The sequence below is a fragment of the Dermacentor variabilis genome, chromosome 3 (assembly GCF_050947875.1).
Source record: "Dermacentor variabilis isolate Ectoservices chromosome 3, ASM5094787v1, whole genome shotgun sequence".
NCBI classification, from domain to species: Eukaryota; Metazoa; Arthropoda; class Arachnida; order Ixodida; family Ixodidae; genus Dermacentor; species Dermacentor variabilis.
Genome location: NC_134570.1, coordinates 97,168,313 through 97,183,922, shown reverse-complemented (window position 1 = coordinate 97,183,922; position 15,610 = coordinate 97,168,313). Strand labels below are relative to the sequence as shown.

Here is a 15,610-nt window from a genome sequence, read left to right as displayed (position 1 = left end):
GGGCGGGGGGGAGAGAGAGAGAGAGCTTCCCCTGTCCCGCTGTACTTTGGTGTCCCGTGCCTCGTCGCGATAAGGCCTGCACTCGCGTCGCGACGTTATCAGCGAAGGGCAGTGGTTAACTGGCAGCCCCGCGTGCTTTTGGTCGCGTGACGCCCCGCATTGCTGCGGAGATGAGCGTCGTGTCCCTCGCCCTCCTTCTCGTCCTCTCCTCGAGCCCTGTGCTTTGAAGTACCGCTATATGTGTCGGAGGTTTTATGTGAGCAAACTGCACTGTGTACTGACGTTGCGAAGGGAGGCTCTGTCGGCGTGTCTAACCAGCGCTTTTCCCGCCGCCTTGTTCTAAAGCATCGTACAAGAGTGTGTTAATGAGCCTTCCTTTCTCCCTTACTGTATACGAAAGAGCTCCTGCTCAAAGCGCATGCGCCCGAAGTGGGCTTGCAGAACACCACCTATAAACTAATTTATTTTTTTTTTAAACGTAAATGCTTGGTGGTCCTTTCCTGAACAATTGACCATGCAAGGTGGCGCAAATGGCTTGGTACGTTGTCCCTTTATTTCCCGGCTTTCGCCTGCGCCGTCCTTGCTTCTATCATCTGGCAGGAATTTACTATCTAAAGTGTCACAAGTTTGCTGCACGCCGTAGAAGTAAAATGAGTTTTTGTGCAACGCCGTTCTGACGAATTTCACGCTGCATTGTTTACAACCAGAACGGTGGAGGCTCGAGCTCTCGTTATAGACGTCGACTGACCAAGCAGTTACGACAGTAGTGTATGTAGATGCGTATGTACAGTCATACTCGCACATCTGTAGACAAGCGGTTGACTTGCACACACACACACACACACACACACACACACACACACACACACACACACACACACACACACACACACACACACACACACACACACACACACACACACACACACACACACACACACACACACAAACTGCTCTTCGTGGATTTGCTCGTTTCCGCTGGACTTTTTCTCGCGACGAATGCCGACCGACTGTAGGCCGATTCGTGAGAAATTGCCGTGCCAATTAAATCTCTCTCTCTCTCTCTCTCTCTCTCTCTCTCTCTCTCTCTGCCCTGCCCATTTCCGATCGAGACCCACCGCAGCTGTACAGAGGGCGGCCTGTCGCTTGCAGCGTCCGGGCGCCATCTGGTCATCTTCAGCGTCCTGGCGCTCATCTTTCGTTGCGTAACGCCAGAGCGAACAGGCGGCTGACGTTAGACGCGCAGGGGGCCATGTCGGCATGCAAGGCAGTTTGTGCTCATAATCTGCCGGGCAGAGGTGGTGACAACGCGTTGAGGATTCGCAGTCCTCAGGGGCCGGTGCTCGAGCCTGCCTGTCCCCGGCCTGGGCGGGCGCTTCGGAAGAATCCCGCCGAAAGACGCTCTCTCTCGGCCCGTTTTCGACGCTCAAGCGCGGCGTAAGCGCCGGGTGCCCAAACAGTCGTACAAGCTTGGATGGCGTCCGGCGCCGTGAATCGCGATCCCAGAGTCGGCCGCTGGGGCGATTCTCCGCGCCTCCCCACTTGCGGCCCATAAATTCTTGAGGGCGCGCGCTCTTCTCGAATGCTACGGGGTAGCCGACCGACCGACCGACCCAACCGCCCCAACCGCGGCTTCTCGTGCGGTGACTCTAAAAGGCGTTGCCTTCGCGGTCGCCGCTTCTGCGAGAGCGCCGTCTCTGCGCTATAGTCTCTTGGGTTGTCGACCTTGCCGTGTTTCAGTATTTGTTGTCCTGCCCACTACTAAGTGCCTCCCCCGTGTGCGTTGTTTCTGCCTCCTTATCTCTTCTCTTATCGCCGGAATGTTTTCTTTCTTTTTTTCGGAGGGCTGTTTGTGCGGTGGTGTTTTGCAAGATGCGCTGAGCGGGCCGCCTTTGTAAAGAGAGCCGTCGCAGCACCGTCACTTATGCCCATGTCTCGCGTCTACCTTTTGAGTGGAAGTGCGCGACGCGAAGCTTTCACGCTAGTAATGGTAAGCGGGGTTTAACCGGTTGGATAACGTCCCAAAGCTGCAATGTCTCTTACGAGGGACGGCGAAGCTGCGGTTTAATGTTGACGGGTTTCTTTTGTTAACGCCAACTAAATTTAAGTACGCGCAAGTGCGTTCCGCTCCAATCATATGGCCGCCGCGGCCGGTAGTTGCAACTGCGACGCCCCCCTCCCTCTCCCTGTTTACGTAATCATATTGCGCGGTCTCGAGCTCTTCTGGAAACTAATCCGGGAGTGCCTACAAACGTTGCTACGTGACCGCAGTTTGCTTGATGTAAACATGCGCGTTGTTGTTGCATTAATACAGCTTCATTTGCCTCCCCAATTTCGCGGTTTCGTCGAAGTGCATCGTCGGCTTCCACCGTGCTGTGACAGCATAAACGGTTTCTTTCACTTTTTTTTTTTTTTTTGTCTCTCCTCCTGCGCCAGCATTTTGTGCTTCGTAGAGGAAAACTTAAAACAACCAGCCGTTGCGCTTGTTTTGGTCTTTTTCGTTAAAAACTCGCTCGCAATTCTTTTTTCTTTTATTGTTTCGCGAGGCCACCTCGCTCAAACCACGGCCAAGTGGCTGTGCCGGTTTTTTCGCCATTGGCTGTGGCCAGCTGGCTTCTTTCTCTCTGCTGGAGGCGACGACCTGCGGTGTGTACTTGATGCTCGGCATTGCCGTCCTCACTGTAAAAGGTGAGGGGGGGGGGGAGTAGCGTTCGGTGCATGCACTGCGAGCCAAGGCCCGTCAACGCGATCGCGGGCGCGTTACGACGGCTACGCCGCGCTGGCTAGCGTGTACTGCGGCGCAATTTTCCTCGAACTGTCGCCGCATGCGCGCGAATCTTGCTTCGGTGGCTGCCAGTGACCGGGCGCGTGCCAGCGCGCACATTTTCGCGGTCGATAGTCCTCGTTGGCGGCATGGTCGTCGTATAGCACGGCGGGAGTTCGTGCTCCCCCCCCCCCTCTCTCTTTCTTTTTCTCTCGGTTTTCGCGAATCATCAGTTCGAGGATGCTTTCCGAGTCGCCGCGTCCTTTTAGAGAGTGAAGCAACCGATTTCACTCTCTCTCTCTCACTTTCCGTCTTGGAAAAATCGCATTGGGCAATCTGCAATTTACAGAGGTGTTCATTACTTGCACGGCAAATCGCAATAACTGTCATTGCGAGTGTGTAGGCTACCTTGTTGTATAGCGCGGCATGGGATGAGGCCAAACAATCGACAAGCGGAATCGCACATATTCGATTGGTGTTGTTCCGCTGTTAACTAGGACGTTAGGTGTCTAGATTGTATATTGCGAGAAGCTGCTGCTGGTCTCGGGCTTACCTGCTAGACAATGGCCCAACTGGCCTAAACGTGGTGCATGACGTCATCGCTGCTAGCCTAAGGTTGCGCTCGCGTCATGTCCTCAAGTGCTTAAGTACTTGAGGGAAGGCAACGTTCCCAAAAAACATCGAAGTTACCACCCTAAATTTGTACCTTATCGTCAACCTACCACATCCCCACTGCAGTGACATCATTTGGCACTGTGTGTGTATGTGCTAAATTAATGAGCTAATTGAAGACTGACGTCATATTGTGCACCAGGGGCCGAATCTTATAACGGTTCGGAATACGAATCGTTCGCTTCGCCGCTTACGTCACTAGATGTGCCACTCCCAAGGCGGTGGTGGAACAAGGGGAGGACGCGACCAATAGATGAGAGGGTGCCTCCTCTGAAGTGTACGTCATTATATGACGAGCTAATCGAGGAATTGCAGCATGTTTCAGGTATAAACGTGTGGTGCCGGGCGTTTACGCAGTGCAGAAGTAATTTATTAATGTCATTCTTTTTCATTCTCAGCCGACAGGCGGTACCGCAAGCGTAAATGAGTTGGCACAGCGCAGCGCAATGTCGTCTGCTACCAGGAGTTCGCACGATGCACGCAACAGGAACGCACTGCCAGCTCTTCTTAAGTAGCGAGCACGACAAAACCGTGAACTGGGTCTCAGGGATACGTTTACTAGCCGACTATATCAATTTTCCTTTTTTTTTTTTTTTTCGCCCTTCGTCATCGGCTCGGACATGACTCGCTCGCCGCCGCGCTGCCGCTATCCCTGCGATCTGCACCACGGCGCGTCGCGTGATAGAAGCAATGGAACTTGAAATCGAACATTGCGATATACGGGCCCTGCATTGCCTGCGCGAAGTAAAATCGGAAGAGTGTGGTGCTGACGGTGCGTGCTGTGCCGTGAAATTGAGGAACAAAGTGTGGCACTCCCGGACCATAGAGAAAAAAGGGCAGCCAAATAAGAGATCTCCACAATATCTTCCCATCCTGACTATATAGTTATATCAGCCGAACGAAGGAAGCGCTGAACCAGCCTAGGTTGAAACCTTCTGATTGCTGAACGGCGATCTGCGAGCTATTCACGCTGGCGATAGCACTGGGAATTCGATCTCGCCATGCAAACATCTCCTTGGCATTGGCTTTGAAGCGGAGGTCACGGGAAAGCTGACCCAGCCCTTCTACCGGCCAGCACTGCAATTGCGAGAGCAACTTTGTGGACAGTGTCGGAAGCAGAGATATAGGCCATTCCCATGAATGTTTCGCGTCCGACCGACCTTTGGGAGCTGCAGGCCGCTGGCGATGAACCGCAGCGCGCAATATTCCTTCCTCTGCGTGGAATGACCACTGGTACGCTTGCACCCGAGTCTCCTCCATTTAAGGTTTACTTAGAAACCCGGCAAGGGCGGTGCAACTCATTATCCGTCACTTCTTCGAACGCTTACCTCACTTCCAGCCGTGGTCGACACCGAAAGAGCAACGCCAAGCAGACGACGAAGGCAAATAATAGCCTCCGAAGCAACCAACGCACGCGCGCGCGACGCCCGCGTGTCTCCGGGTTTCGCACGACCAGGGTCGCAAGTCAACAGCCAAGCCACAGCAACGGAACCCAAAGCGGACTACCCCTTCGCCGGTTCCTACGAACGGTTCGCTTTGAAGATGATGGACAGATGCGTGACGTATTCATAAATTGCGATACCGCCCCGCTGCCTCTGACGACCTGCGACGTAACCAAAATTTTGGCGAATCAGATGAGGCCGCACGAACGGTTCCCGAACCGAACCGTTATAAGATTCGGCCCCATCGCACCTCTTCCAAGTAGGATTCCGGAATCGGTTTATCTTATGCAGGCTTTTCTTTTTCCCGAAGTATATCAGGTACACAAAAAAGGAGAAAGAAAACTGTATCGGAATGAGCTCCGGCAAGGGAGGGTAGGGCAGTCACCTTTGTTTGCTGGTGGCCCCAGTCATTGCGCGTCGCCCCTAGAACAAAACGCAGCGGGTGCTCTGGCCGCGCGGTCAGTGATTTTGGCAAGCCTTGCGCCCCGCGCGCACTGAACTCAAAAGTAGTGCGATCTGCTCTCTCTCTCCTGCTCATGCCTCCTCCCCCTCTACCGCTGCTGCACCCCTTCTGGGGATGCGAGGAGGGGGAGGGCAGGCGATTGGGACTCTCTACGGCGAACAGCGGAAGGGCTGGGTTAACTGACCCCGAGGGCACTGATCCTGGTGCCTGCCTGCGGTCCCCCCTCGCCGCCTGCCGTTTCCGTGGCGTTTCTTTAATACTTTATTTTTCTGTCCCCCCCTCTCTCTCTATTACGTATACGCTCTCTTCCCATCGTCCTGTGCTCGTGGGGCGTATCTTTTTCTGGCTGATTTTCAACTGTCGCACGCCTCTGCATTTGCGGCCGCCGCCGCCGCTGTTGCTCGCTTTCGTGCGCGCACCGAAGTTGGCCGTTTTTTCCGTCGGCTCATCTCGTGTCCTCGCGTGTCAGTTCGTTCGCACGGCGGCTAATGGGACGTTGGGGAGAGCTTATCTAAGAAGCACACACTGAAGATTACTTAATTTGGTGAGTTGCTGCAACGCTTGTGAGACTCGCAAGCTGCTGGTGACGTCACGTATTTTTGACGACGACTCGGCCCTAGCGAAATTTCTCAGCGCTTCCTGCGCCCAAGCGGCCCGAACACGCGAAGATGGTGAAATCTGCGACGCGACAATGGCGTGCTGGCGCTGCTGTCGGTGCGCGGAATTCGCAAATGAAACTCGGCGAAAATGTGAACACGGAAGGGGGTCTGGCTCCTCCATCGCGTCGCACCAGAGGGTTAGGAAGATCCTTGAGGATGCGAAGGTTCTGCCCATCACAGCGAGGAGCTCGTCCTTCTCGCCTTCGTTCTCTCTCTCATCCATTTTGCCGAAGGAGTTTGTATCTCTCTGCTGTGTGGGCCAGCTTCAGCGTTGCGTTATCCGCCGTCGTATACGATGGTATCTATCTGCTTGCTGGCCTCTCTTTCTTCGCATCCCGTTCCATATAATGAGACGCAAAAATGTACGCGCTTTATCTCACTCCGTGTGCTGCATTTATTTATCTATTTATTATTTTATATCCTGCCTCTTCGGTTTAAAGTCGTATTAGCCAACTAACTTGTTTTTTTTTTATTGAGTAATTACCGATAATAAATTATCGAGGAATCGTAAGAAAACTAGAAACTGGCCAAATTTACCGGTGGTTCCGACTGTTCTCGCGTTCCGATTCGCTCTGTTACAACGCGTTGTTTGTGAAGAAGCCGCGTGAAGTCGTGCCCTGTAGGAGGCGCATCGGTAACGAGCCAAACAATTCGGGAGCATTTCCCACCATTCGACCTGATTTAGCAATAGAGCCGAAAAAGAAAATAGGGGTTACGCTTCCAAAAAAACAAAAGCACGTCGACGCAGTCTTTGTCTACAGACGACAGAGTTTGGTCGAACCGTTTCGCGTAAGCGTCCGCGCTCCTCCGCGTTTATAAAGGACAGGCGGCGTGCTTATCGCGACTCGGGATGTTCGGGCTCGCATTTACAGACCGAGCCCCGTTGATCGTACCGCTAAATTTCGGTGCTCGCATGTACTACTATACTACCCCCCCCCCTCCCCCCGCGAATCGATTGCGCCACCCTAACTGTCGCGAGCCAGAGAGGCGGGTCCGTTTGTTCTCGTTACATTGTGTCTATCCTTTCATCGCCTTTCCTTCTTTTGCAGCGCCATAAAAATCTCAAATCATCAACCTTTCCTTCTTTCTCGCGTTCCGCCCGTCTTCCCTCGCGCCTCGCGTTTTACCTCTATATTTTCTCTTTTTTTTTTCCTTTCCTTTTTCCCCCCCGTCCGGGCAGGACTTCGCGCAATCGGCGAAGCGCTGCCGTGTGACGTCAGTGTCGGCAGCGCGACCTGGCGTTCCCCGTATGGTGCCTTTCGCCGCGGTCTCGCCGATTGTTGGCACCGAGTGCGGTCTCGTGCTTCGTTAGTGTAGTAATATGTCCGACCGTTCGCGGAACTGGGAAAGAATCCCGCTATACGGACTGTACTTATTTCTGTACTGTTCGAGGAAGGGCCGCCGCTTCATTGCGAAGCCCAGCCAGTCGTTGAGACAAGGAGCCGAGGTACGAGGAGAGTGAGACTCCGAGGAACTTGTTTTATTGTTGTTGTATTTTTTCCTCGTACACGATATGCGTGGCTAGATATGCATGGCTACTACTACAGCTTCAGTGGGCTAGATAGCTCACTGTACGGCAGTTACAGAGTGTGCTCTCTGTCTTATCTCCCTCGGCCTTCGACCTGCTCCCCTTTCCCCACTGTAGCTTCGTTTGCGCGAACTCGACGCGAACGGGTCGAGTCCGAGCTAGCAGAGCCCGACCCGACTGCGTTTGCATGCATCTTGTCAAGCGGGTCGACCTGGTTGGGCGAGTCAAACCCGTTTCAGGAGGTTTGATGACGGGAGCTCTCCTTCGATTCTTGCTCGGCCGTACCCGTTAACGCTCGCAGGCACCCGACGAGTCTGAATTCCTACCCTGCGATCCCTTTTTACGAGTTTGTGACCCTCGGTCGTAGCGTCGCAGTGCCCTTCGTGTTTTGGGCCAGACCTTTGCGGTCCTGCAGTGTCCTGGGGAGGTACTGTGTAGGAGCCCACCTAGTGTACTGTCCGTTTCGGACGTTCCTGATTGGCTAGGACCGCTCGCCTTCTCCTCGCTCGTACAGCTGCATCCATCAGCAGCGGCCGGAATGGACAGTCCTCTAGGTGGACTCTTACAGAATAAGCGCCCCCCCCCCCCACCCCTGGCGAGGAGGCAAGGTGCCAGGCGCAGTGCTGCGCGGAGCCGACCGTTCGGTCGCCCACGGAGACAAAATTCGGGAGCCGTGCCACGAGTGTGTTGAGCAAGCGCGGCCGGCGACGAATGATGAGCCCTTGTGCGGCAGTGGCTTGCGCACCGGCCGACTGCAGCGACGTGCTGCGCAATCCTGCTGCTCCGCACAGCTTCCCTGTTGCGGACTCGGGTGCAGTTGCGAGATGGCGCAACCCACTCGCAGCAGTGGGCCAATGGGCCGTGGCAGGGAGGGCGGCTTTTCTGCAAAGCCTGCCCGGGTGTCTCGCGTCGCCAGACCGCGTGTCTGTTATTTTTCCGGTTTCTTTTTTCATGCTCTATTTTCTAGCGCGTCAAGATGGATTGGTGTTCTGGGAATATGCTGCAGCAGCCGTCATTCGTGCTTTCTTGGGGAGGAAAGGAGTTATTGCAAAAGTAGCAAAGGGCACAGTTCCTCTTCATCGGCCATTACTGTCATTTTACTAGCCGCTTACTAGACCCAAGAATATAGACTTGGCAAGCGCGGTCTTTGATAAAAAAAGGGGGAAAATTGGCCATAGCTATCGTTCCAAGTTGAATACTATATAGCCATTAAATACACACCAGCAATCCGCAGGGCCGAAGCCACTTTACAGTCAAGGCTCATTCTACATCTCTGGCTACAAAGCTGATGGAGATGGCCGCAGTTCCATGGGGGCGAAATACAAAAACACCCGTGTACTTAATTTAGATGTACGTTAAATACCCTCAGGTGGTCAAAAATTTCCGGAGACGCCTACTACGGCGTGCTTCATAATCAAAGTGATTTTGGCACGTAAAACCCCATAATTTTTTTTTTTTCACATTGGTTTTCCTCAAAACTCTCTGCTGACGTTCTGCGTTTCCATTCGTTTGCGTTCTTTTACTTCTCTCGCGCATTTCCTTTTTCTCGCCATCTCTTATAAACGTCGCGCTTTCTATTTCCGTGTGCTCCAGGAGAGAGCAGAAGGTCGGGGTGGGGGGAAAACGAAGGTTAACGGCTTGGGCGCTACCTAATAACGCGACTTAATCAGTGCGCGATTTTGTAAGAGCCGACATTCGAGTCCTGCAAATATCGCCCCCGGCGCTCCAACAGGCGAGCCGTTTATACACTATACATGGTTTGGCTTGAAGCGAGGTTGCATTCTCGCGACACTCGTTGCGCCGCCAACACCTCTGCGCGAAACGCGACACTTCCAGGGATGCGGCGTCTCGCTCCATTGTGTTTGCTCGTCTTCGCATCTGAAAGACGTCTTCAACGAGGCGGACGTTGCAGCGCGCCTTCTGATTGATGCCTTAATTCTTTCCGTTCGTGTAGCAATTATCTTTTTTGTCGTCGACGCATCAGTTAGAAAGCCCGAAACTGGGCTTGCCGTGTCCGTTGGCCTTTCCTTTCACCGTTAACTCCGTCTTCGAGAATGCCCCATTCCTCGCCAAAACAGAACTTCGCTTCGGACTGGAATGGGACAGCGCTTGCGCGTGTTGTCCGGCCTGTTCTACGCTTTGATATGGCGAGGTTTACTTAGAGAGGTAGATATAACAAGAGTTCCATCCTCAACGTCGTCATAAGGCGAAGGAAAAAAGAAAAAAAACTTTCGCCAGACATCGGCACGGGGGTTCGAACTCAACCTTGCGGCACTATGCTGTTGGGAATCCCAAGCGCACAGGTTGGTTGGCTACCCTTTCCTTAGTGTAGGGTAGCCAACCGCCGTGGTTGACCTCCTTGCCTTTCCTTTGTCACCGCTCTCTCTCTCTCTCCACCGAATCGCACGTTCCAATGCCTGTCGCAGCGCGCGCAGACTCCCTGGCCTCGTTCTCTCCCGGTTTCGGCGAAAAAAAAGAAAAAAAAGATTCCGTCTCGCTCGCTTTTCATCGTTTGACGGAAGCCCGCTCGTGGGGCTTGCGTTGGTTATACGACTTCACCGCGCGCGTATTATGCATACTACACAACTACTACACGCGTGCGCACATTATAGGTACCCAGACTTTCGGCGGAAAGCACGTTAATTTTTTTTTTTTTTTTCACATTTGTCTGGCTTCGTTCCATGCGATGCCCATTCTTGCACGCTCGCTGAACGTCGATTCCTCGCTACAGTGGTAGTCGAGCCTCCGATATTCTGTGGAAGGAAGCCACGTCGCGTGTTGTACTTTGTAGCTTGTTAAACAAGTTTGCTGTTTGGCCTTATTGTTCTGAGTGAGTGTACGTGTTCGGAAATGTCTTGCGCAAAACTGTTCTTCCTCCTGAATACATATCTTGGAACGAAGTGTTCGTAAGCGTTCCGCCTGGCGTGATGTAAGCTGTAGATGTAGGCGGTTCAGAAAGCGCGAGCTTATGAAACCATGCACTTCAAAGCGACAATGGAATCGGAGTTCCGCCGTATATTGGCGACGTAATACATAAGAATGCTATAAACATCCAACCAGCCCAAGCTCATTAATTGTTGTTCGAGCCAAGACGAAAGGCAGTAATAGCCTGTAACCCGCCACGTTTACTGTCTCGCGAATAGTTTGACGTCCCTAATTATTGAGGATTCCGGGCTCCCGTCATTGCGAGTTTGTTCCGATACTTGGCCGCGCAGGAACAAGTCTCGGAGGTGGCGTGAACAAGTCTCGGAGGTGGTGACCCCTTGGTTGTTCAGTTACAACGAGAAAGCGGATACCACAAGCGGCTAGCTAAGAACTACGATTTCAAAAAAAGCGCACGGAGGATTACGATTGGCAACGCTTGTAAATAATTACTCAAAACAAACTACGTATACGCCGCATACACGCGCGGGCACACCCACGCTAGAGGCACGCGAAATTCGAACCCGTTTGTCCGCTAATAACCGATGATTTCTTCCGCCGAGGAAACGCGCCGGGCCAGTATCCAAGGGGTGATGTCCGTACCTGTCAAGTCTGATTTAGTATTTCTCGCGAGCGGCCGTGCCGGTATAGGAGGGAGGGGGATCAGCAGCGGGGCGACGGGTGAGACGCGGACGATTTCGCTACGTCTCTTTCTTCTCTGTCCCTCGCTCATTTGTCTTGTCGAGGGCAGCGTTCCCACTGTTGTTGGTGCACGGAGCGTGCGGTTCGTGATTTATGCCGCGGCCACTGCGTTGCGACCGCCCTGGCTGGACAAATGGCACGCCGCCTCGGTCGGCGCGCGCGGGATTAGCTGGGGCCCGGAGGTTTTAGGTGCAGCGTGGCGTGCAGCTTTTTTCTTTCTTTCTTTTCTTTACTTTTTGCGACAACAGCGCTGCGGCGAGGCACTCGATTGCATTTCACAAAGAAGAGAAGGGGTTGTGGGGTTGTCTGTTACGCAAGACTGTGCTCCCTTCGACAGAGAACTGAACTGCTGGTGTAGCAGCAGTTGCTCCATCATAAACATGACCACTTCAAAGCGCGAATATACATACGAACAAGCATAAAAAGGAGCAGTGGCCCCGTTGACCAGTGACTGTCTTGTTGCTTCTTTCGTTCTTGCGCCTGTCTCTTTTTGCCCAACTCGCCCAAATGCCGGTTCTGATAAGCAACTAATTCTCTCTCTCTCCCCACCCCCAGCATGCATTGGAACGTGTCGCGTTCGTTTGTGGAGGTGGCTCGACCAATGAATGATTGGTGACGTTTGCCGCTGATTGGTGCGGCGACAGGTTCGAGTCTTGAGTCGCGTTGTAAGAGCGGAGTAGAGTAGGACGGCCTGCTCGTCATTCTCTCTCTCTCTCCCCCTCTCCTTTGGTCCTTCGGTATCTGCGTGCACCGCCGCTGGCGACATGTCCTGATTGGCATTTGGGTTGCGAAGCAGCCGTTTTATACGCACCGTTCAGCCTGCCTTCGAAGTCGCTCTGGTAGCGCTTGAGTCCCCTACCGTGCACACCGCTCGATCATCCTTCGAAAACACCGCGCCGGCGCTCCGCGAAGGACACCCTTTCTTCGGTAGCACCGTCCTGTCTGCGGGGTAGAAGCGGTGCGCAGCGTCGCTTTATCATCATTGTTCGCACTGGCGGCGAGCTACACTGTTTCTTTCTGCGACCACCCGACGAGCCCCCTACGCGTATGCGTGGGCTGCCACCCCACTAAATGCCCGTTCTGTCTTCTGATCAGTCTGTATGCAAAGCCGGTCTGCGGGCCGATTTTATATCCTTCGACGCTGTCGTTCAGATATTATGGAGGTCCCCAGCTGGAAGCCCCGCGTTTCGCGTAGCCGCCGGTTGGTGGTCGTGGCCCATATTGCCCGGTCTTCCGGTTTTTCCAGGTCTCTCTCGCGCGGTCCTTTTTTTCACCCCCACATCCATCCTACCCGGCGTCGGGCCGGGCGCTGCTCCGCCCGGGCTATTTCTTATCCGAACCACAGCCCGCCTGCGTTGCCGTGCTTCGTCTCCGTGCCTCGCGCGAGGATCGACGAGCGGGCACGGCAGCGCGCCAACTTCCGCGTGCGTCCGCCGCGAGCTCGGCGGGCCTCTCTCCCTGCGTGTGACGGGCGCGCACGCCGCGCGTCTCGTCAAGGCAGCCCGCGCGCGAGGGATGCGATCATCCCTGGCCAAGCAGCCGCTGGCGCCTGGAGCGCGCGCGTGGTTGACTCGTTGCTCGGCAGCACGCCGCGCGAGGGACCGGCAAGCGAGCTCGTCCCGCTGACCCACAAAGTGGGAGAAAGCCCCTTGACCCACATTTTCCACTCCGTCTCTGGGTCACAGATTTTGCCGCGCGCCCGCAACCACCGCCTCACCCCCACCGACTCCCCTCTCGCCCCCTGGAACGCCCGCCAACCCTTGCCTTACCTGTGCCGTGCCTCGCGGCGCTGCTTACGTAGGTTGTATACGCAATCTTTTATTCGCGGGGCGTTCTGCTGCCGGTGATGCCTGGCGTGTCTGCCGAGTCTCTTGCGGTTTGCTGCTTCCTCCTCCTCCCCAACGCGCGGTTCGCTCGCTTCCTTTGCTGCTCAACGTCCTGCTGGCTTGGAAGGCCGCGGGCTCGGTCGCTCCAGCGGCGGCTGGCTTGCGCGTGCGGTGCGGCCGAGCCGATCCCGCGGCTGCTTGCTGCAGCCTACGACCCCCCAGCCTCCTTCCTGCGCGCGCCTACGTGCGTGCCTCGGCGCCCGCTTGACGGTCCACGCCCGCCGACATGACGACCGCCGGCCGCCGCGTAGAACGCCGTGCGCGCGCGCACGCACACACATGCACACAACGACGCGCCGCTTAGCGTCTTGGCAACACCTCCTCCTCCCAGGAGGACCGGACGGGGAAATGCCTCGCTACCGTGGGTTTCTCTGAAATATGCGACCGCGTGAGAGATGGCGTGGGACTTGGCAGGGCGTTTGTTAAGCTCGCCAGCGCGTTCTTCGCTGCCCCGTCCTTGCGGGAGCCCCCCCTCCCTCCCTTATCCGGGCAGGACCTGCATTGCAAGCTGGCCTGTGGCAAATGTGGGTCGCACTACACTGTGCCAGGAACTTCCTGGTGAAAACTTCCTATTGGGGCCGTATGATGTTGGCGGCGCAGGCAGAATTACACCATGTACTACTGTTGCGATAACGCACATGATTCGCGGGCATTTTCCGTATTTATGTTTATATTTGTTGTTTGATCCTTAGACGTCATATTTGTGCAGCAGCTTAACGAATGTCAACGAAAACGTTCTGTACAGTAGGAATTAGTTTGCTTGTGGCGCTTTTTTTATAGCACACATGCTGATGTGTTAACAAGTGCGATAAGTATTGCACTACTGTTGCGTAGGCATGGATCATCCATTTGCTTTAAGTGCAGTTAAATGTATGATTCTGACACTGCTTCAAAGCTTCTGGTTTGAATATATCTAGGGTTTCTTGGTTTTCGGTAAAATGTAAGGATTCTTGATTTTCTCACCCCCAAGAAGTTTTGTTAAAATCAGCTTTTCTCTTACATAAAGGATAATAAAAGCAGCTGTTGCAAAACTCATGAACACTGCCCACCTTGTGTAAGTGGTCAAGATGTGTAATATTAATAGTATTATGCATATACGACTGCCTCCTTTTCACTTAGCACTCAAGTGAAAACCAGCATATGTAATATATTCAGCGCCCACTGGCCTTGAGTGAATGGAAGCTTGTTGGCTTTTAGTAGGCATGTTTACATGAATACAACAATGGTGCATTGAATTGCATTTTCTGGACATCGCATACATGTAAACTGGGTAATGTGCTAAGCAGAGAATGCAGCACTGACATTGCCCTGCATTGCAAGCTGTAGTTTTGACGTTGAGAGGATGTTTACCCAACTATGTTCAAAGAAGGTTGGCTGATATGGCTGGTTTCTGTTCTATTAATATTTTTGCAAGGACATATGGCAGGAACCAGTAAAACAGGACTACAACAGACAAGAACAAAAGACCTGGCAGTTCTAGGAGGCGCACAGAAATGCTCAAAATACATATGATAATGTACATGAACAAGGGCTTTTAAGATAAGGAAAAACATCGCAGCTCTTGCATACCATGTTTGCATGCACTGCTACTCGTACTTTTTTCCTTTGTTTAAAAATGCAAAGAACAAAGTAAACAAGGGGTTGCCAAACACTTCTCAATTCGTTGCTTTGGTTCATGTGGTTTCTTTCGAAAGTAATAATAATGCTTGCATGTCAACAGAAACTTGTATAGATAAGTTTGTCATGTGATTTCTGGCAGCTCTCTTTTTCATTACATGTTCCTGTCAGTGATTTCGCTTGTTTAAACGGAATGTTTGTGTGCCAAAGAAGACCACTTCCCATGTTAACCATTTGTGAAAGTTGCCAGAAAAATCCGGAACTTTCGGCTGCCAGACAACAAATGCCTCGATTTGCCCCTGGCTGTCCTCTATAAAGATAATACCGAATTTTCTACCCCCGATATTTCATGAAATATCAATCCAGAAAATGAATAACACTAAATATATACCATTGTAATTGCTGCCACCTAGCTTAGCATTAACCTGCTGTATCTCTTTGTTCTGCTCACTTTGCAGGTCAGTCACAGACCCCCGAGATGGCAAGCGAGTGGCCCTCAAAAAGATGCCCAATGTTTTCCAAAACCTGGTCTCCAGCAAGAGAGTCTATCGTGAGATCAAGATGCTCTGCTTCTTCAAGCACGAAAATGTAAGTTCTGTTCTAGTGGCCCTGGAGGAGAAATAGCGTGTGTGGGATGTGCATGTACAGAGGAGAGATGCACGGTAGAAATGCATGAATTGTCGCAGTTATGGTGTCATAGAATCCATGAAAAAGACTGGGGCATTAATACTGTGGCTGGCAAGCAGCTTCAACCTTGTCATGACTTCTGTATGTCAGGTTCTTCTGTGAGCAGTTCTGCAGTGAGTGTTGTGCTAAGTCAGTGAAGGCGAGTCATGGCTTGCATGCCAATTTGACCGGTGCTCCTACTTCAGCTTCAACCGAGAGCATGTTGAGGCCTTTCCACCAGTATGTTGACAAGAAGCAGTGTTATAGTGAATGCTTGGCCGTTTTGAGT

General features: G+C 53.1%; 1 protein-coding gene across 1 annotated transcript in view; it reads left to right on the top strand.

Moving 5' to 3' along the window:
* The window catches only part of LOC142576071 (serine/threonine-protein kinase NLK2-like), a 107,115-nt gene that overhangs the window by 71,376 nt on the left and 20,129 nt on the right, over positions 1-15,610 (top strand). The window contains 1 exon segment of the mRNA XM_075686002.1: positions 15,114-15,243. Coding sequence (XP_075542117.1) covers positions 15,114-15,243 — 130 coding nt within the window.